Here is a 5,234-nt window from a genome sequence, read left to right as displayed (position 1 = left end):
TCCTTCCTTCCTTCCCTCCTTCCTTCCTTCCTTCCTTCCCTCCTTCCTCCCTTCTCCCTTTCCCCCTTCTCCCCTACCCTCCTTCCCTTCTTTCCTCCCTCCCTCCCTCTCTCCATTCTCTTTCAATAAATGAAGGGAAATCATGTTGGACATCTACTATAAATGGGGCATTTTGACTTTAGAACATTTAATGATTTTAATAACTGCAATATATATATATATATAATTCTATTTTATAGATAAGATTACTGAAATGGGTGCTTTGCCCAAGGTCACACTGTTAAAGGAGGTTGCCCGGTTCCACATTAGTTCTTCCCAGCTGAACAGGCCCTACCCTTTATAGGCCATCTCCCTAGGGTGACATGGTTCCAGAATAAGCTTGTCATAGCTTACCACTGAGAGGAACCTATGCAGCAAACAGCAGGCACTATAGGAATTCCCTAGGGCACAGCTCAACCCTTGCCTTCCCCCTTTAGCTGCTGAGGTTAAGAACACTGAGTTGGACCAGTAGCATCTGTGCCTTTGGAGAGCCCAATTGGGTAGCTAGCTTCAACATTCTCAGATTGCTCCTTATATTTTTGAGGTTATTCTGAAGTTGCACAGATGGCTGGGTGACCTATCACTGGCCCCTCCTCTTCTTAGGACCCCAAGTTCCATAAAGATAAATGAGACTTTGGGTTCTTAGGGCCCAGATACTCTTGTGATTGCATGGCATTCTCTTTCTCCAGAAAACGGAAAACTGACAGGGTTCAAGAATACTTAACTTTTGGTTGTCCCAAAGGCAAATCTCATCTCATTTCCAACAGAGCTCATTTCATTTCCAGAGCTCAAGTTTATTTCCAACAGCTCCATGCCTCCAGTTCTTATCACACAGGAGAGACATGGGGTTCTGGTTTTACTCCTTCCTATAACTCCCACATGCTACTTGCAGAAGCACGGACTCCCCTGCAGAGAATGCAGGACTGACAAAACTTGTATACCACCAGCTTAACACCATGGAAGCCGCCCTAATTCTGAACTTCTGAGCCTGGTCAAGCTGTTTCCTGCTCCCCTCTCAGAAGCTGGCAACCTCACCTTGCGGTTCCAGTGCTCCAGGCCACCACTAAGGGAACATTGTCTTGGGTTTTACCAATTCTCTGGCCCATTCTCTCCTACCCCTTTGGCTACAAGAAAATTCTGGTGGGCTATTGAATTCCACCCACCACCAGGGGGCTCCTCATAGCAGAGAGCCAGGTTACATTAGTGGAAGAAACAGGCAAGGGCTCCAGGGCACCTAAACTCAGATGAAAGATCCTGGGCATCATGCCCATTCAAACCAGGGCACAGTAGGTCCAGAACATACAACCCCCCAGGGTTCCCTTCCCTAGCCGCTCGGTGCATGCACTGCAGGAGTCCCTTTAGAAAAGGGAACTCAAATTCTCTGGCTAAAGCACCCTTAGGGGGTATCGATGACTAAAAACTCAGGTGAAAATGTGAGAAAGGGGTACTCATCTTATTGGCATCAAATGTGAGGATCTTGTATATATGTGCACAACACTCCCTCATTCAATACCACAAGTAGCAACTCATCATCCAAGACATGAAGAAATTGGCAGGGTATTTGTATTAAACCCTGCATTGTATTTACAGTGTATCCTGGGAAATGTATATCCATCCATCCATCCATTCATGTGGCCCTGCCATCTAGACCAGAGTGTATATGCTATAGATCAGTAACTCTCTCAAATACTTTGCCATCATCTAGGGAATTCCTTAAATCATCTTCTCTAATAGATACTTAAAAGTGCAAAGAGGGAGAGGAGAGAAAGGAAATGAGAGGGGTGAAGAAAGTTTGCCATTGTCTTACACTTTCAACACTGAGGGAAAATGAACATACCATAGAATTTTGGAGAAATCCCCAGGGCTGGAGTTAGGGAGAGGGGTCTTCTTGTGGGCCTCCATAGGGAAGAGGGGTTTGGCTCCCTTCCTCTACCTCCTCCAATCTCTGTGTAGGTCAGGAAGCCCTCACTTATTTATTCATTTCATCCCCAATACTTTGTGAGGCTTCTGCTCTCCCGTTCCTTGAGTGCCTCTTGCCTTTCATTCTGGAGGGCAGTGTGGTGGTGTTCTATTCCAAGTGCTGGCCTAGCCCCAATTTCCTTACCTCACTGGAGGCTCTGCCCTGACACTGTCCTCCTCTGTTTTCTCTGCATGGGATAGTAGTTCTGGGGTAGCCAGTCTTGGCACAGAGTCGAAACCAGTTGAAGCAAAGGCTCTGTATATATTCTGTTATTCAGCAAGGCAGGATTTTACACCCAGAACATAACTGCTCACATTACCAATGATTTATGAATGCAACACACCCTGTGGTTCCAGTAAGCACTCTGTGAGTAGTGGCCCTATGATTATTACAAGTCCCCAGATATATACTTTCTCTGTCCATGAATGACAAGACATATACACCTCCCACCTTGTCACCAGTGACAGCTTGCATACACAGCTGCAACAAGCATACACTCCACAACAGCCCTTGAGATACAGATACATGTTTGCACCACAGAAAGCCCACTGCTGCCTCAGTACTTTCTTTTCTTCAATCTCTCTTAGTCAGGCCAGACAAAGGAGCAGTGAGTGCAGCAGATGCACCCAGATACAGGTCTCACCAGCCTTTGGGACTCTGGCAGCAGCTGAGACTCCTTCTCTAGCCAGTCCTTTCCAGCTCACCTGGGTCTGGAAGGCTCCATTCTCAGTCTGAGAACCTTAGGACTTAATCCTCCAGCTTTCAGTCTCCCAGAGAATGGAGAATGCCCCAGGGGAGGAGAGGGTACCCTGAACCTAGTTACTTGGCCCAACTGTACCGATATTCTGCTTCCGGCTGTGGTTCCTTCCTGCCCCACACTGGTCGCCCCCACGACCTGCAGCCATTGCTGTCCTGCTCAGAGTTGGGGAGTAGTGAGGGGCGGTTGGCAGAGCAGGCTTCTGCGCAAGCTGCACTACAGTCCGCATGAAGAAGCATGAAGAGATACTGTTATTCCCGCACAGGACTGAAGGCCATCCACCCCAAATCCATCAAAAGCCTGCATGCGCGGGTGGAACCATTGGTCTTAATTCGTTATTCAAAAAGTCTCAGTAAAGGAAAATAAAAGAAAAAAATTGATTTCTGCAGACACAATGTATGTTTGTCCTTTCAGATACTTTCAAGTCTCTTACATCTCAAGTAAAGGAATTCTGATTATTAAAATTAATAAGGTAATCAATCACTTCTTAGAGTTGTATCACCATTTGGAAGTTTGCAGCATTTCTACAAACAGGATTTCATCTTTTTGGGAAAACTCTTCTGGCTGTTAAATTTGACTGGAAAATGTAAAGCAAGAGAACGAAATAATGAAGACACAGCCATGCAATTAGTGCGACTGTTTAAGAGGTAAAATACAGACTTGCATGTGCAAAACCAGAACAAATCCTACCTACAGTCTCGCCTTTTCAACGAACCACGGCAGATAAAGTCTCTCTGATGACGTTAAACAGTCGCAACAGGCCAGCGATGACACAGAAAACAAACAATCCCAGGAAAACAAAGCTGCAGCGACAACCACAAACGACCCCCCCCTTCGGTTGCTCTCAACCTTGTTTATCTGAAAGAAGATAAAATTTTGCCGAAAATCTGCTTTTAACTAGCTGCTGAACAAATGTAGGCGCGGTGGAAATAATGTAAGTCCGTGTTAAAAGAAAGAACAAAAATTTATTTTGGAATTGACAAGACAAAAAAAACAAACAACCACACACACAAAAAAAACAACAACAACCCACCAAATTACAAAACAACAAAAGTGCTCTCTCTAGTTCTCTCTAGAAAATTTGGTCCCCCAAGCGACAGTCTACAGAACAACCAGGTCTAGTGTTTTCTGGTCAGCCGGCTCCAGACCCCAAGCCTGACTGGTCCCACTTCTGCCCTGCTTCACATTTCTCCTGCTGACGGTGAGAGAAGCAAGACTTTTGGGGAAAACAACAATTAGGGGGAGGTCGAGCCATCAGGGCCTTATGGGTCAGGCAGGCAGTGATCTAACATTGGGGCTTGCATCGAAGATCGATCTGGGGAATTTGTTTTTGATTTGAGTTTTTTAAATAGGGAGGGGGATGCCCCCCACACTCATAGAGGATACCATCCTTTACTGAACGTATTCTCCTACCTCTCTGACTACAGCTTTTTGAGGACCCGACAGGAATTCTAACTCCTAATCGCCTGGAAAAGAAGATTTTCATGTTTTGCTTTAGCAAGCTCCAAGGCCATAGTATGCTGCCAGTTTTCTTGGTGATTTTTTTCCCTTAAAATATTTTAAGGGAAATGTTATGTAAAATAGCCCCACCGATTTTTTTTTTTTTTGGTAAAACATTAGCCCACCTCATAGGTCTGGAGGTGCCGGAAGAGCCGGATGGAGAGCAGAGGAAACTCAGCTTCTCTCCGAGCTGGGATGTTGTACAAACCAGAGCTCAGGCCGCAGACAGAAGCGGCCTGGGGTCCCCGGTGCGGCCGAATCCCGGCCGTGCCCTGTGGAACCCCGGCAATAGACTTATGAACAGCATCAACAAGGTACGCGGAACAAACACACGTTGGTCCCTTTCTCCGACTGCGCGGGTCTCGCTGCCGGCACAGACCCGCGCTTCTAGCCAATCTTTGCGCCGCAGCCGGGCGCAGAAAGCCGAGCGGGAGCGCACCGACCTGCGAAGAAGGCCAGTAGGTCTGCGCCGACGGCCGGCTGCGTCTCGGCTCGGGTGCTTCATCTCGGTTGTGAGTTTTGTCCGGGGGTGTCCTGTCCCGACGCTGGGGCGCCTGGAGGAGACGAGGCCTGCGGAAAGCGCATGGAGAAACGGCCTGCAGGCCGAAGGAGTGAGAGGGCATAGAGGGCAGGGATGCGAGCGCAGGAGGCGAAGTAGAGGAGACAAAGAGGAGCTAGAGTTGCGGAGAGGGGTGAGGAGGCTTGGAGCGACCGTGGGCTCAGGCTCAAGGAGGCTACCCCAGCGAGCGCACGCCCCGGCTGTCTGCGGTGGCTGCGACGGAGGCCGCCGTCGCGCGTCCCTGTATCCTCGCATCCGGCTTTCGTGGGACTCTCAGAGATCGAGGCGCGAGTGCAGTGCGCCTGTTTTGCTGTCATGGTCCCAGTAAGAGCAATGCATCATGGCGAGCTCGGGTTGCCGGGCGCAGGCGAACTGCAAGCCGGGTGCATTGGTGGGCGCGGGCGCCGGGGGCGCGGCGG

General features: G+C 48.7%; 1 protein-coding gene across 1 annotated transcript in view; it reads right to left on the bottom strand.

Moving 5' to 3' along the window:
* Window positions 1-5,088: 5,088 nt before the first annotated feature.
* The window catches only part of FOXL2 (forkhead box L2), a 1,590-nt gene continuing 1,444 nt past the window's right edge, over window positions 5,089-5,234 (bottom strand). Inside the window, exon 2 of the mRNA XM_004682445.1 lies at window positions 5,089-5,232. Coding sequence (XP_004682502.1) covers window positions 5,089-5,232 — 144 coding nt within the window. The remainder of the gene's footprint in view (window positions 5,233-5,234) is intronic.

Source organism: Condylura cristata, unplaced genomic scaffold (assembly GCF_000260355.1).
Source record: "Condylura cristata isolate star-nosed mole 26May11 unplaced genomic scaffold, ConCri1.0 scaffold00014, whole genome shotgun sequence".
In the NCBI taxonomy this organism is placed as follows: Eukaryota; Metazoa; Chordata; class Mammalia; order Eulipotyphla; family Talpidae; genus Condylura; species Condylura cristata.
Note: the sequence above shows the minus strand (reverse complement) of the source record. Positions and strands in the feature narration are given on the sequence as shown.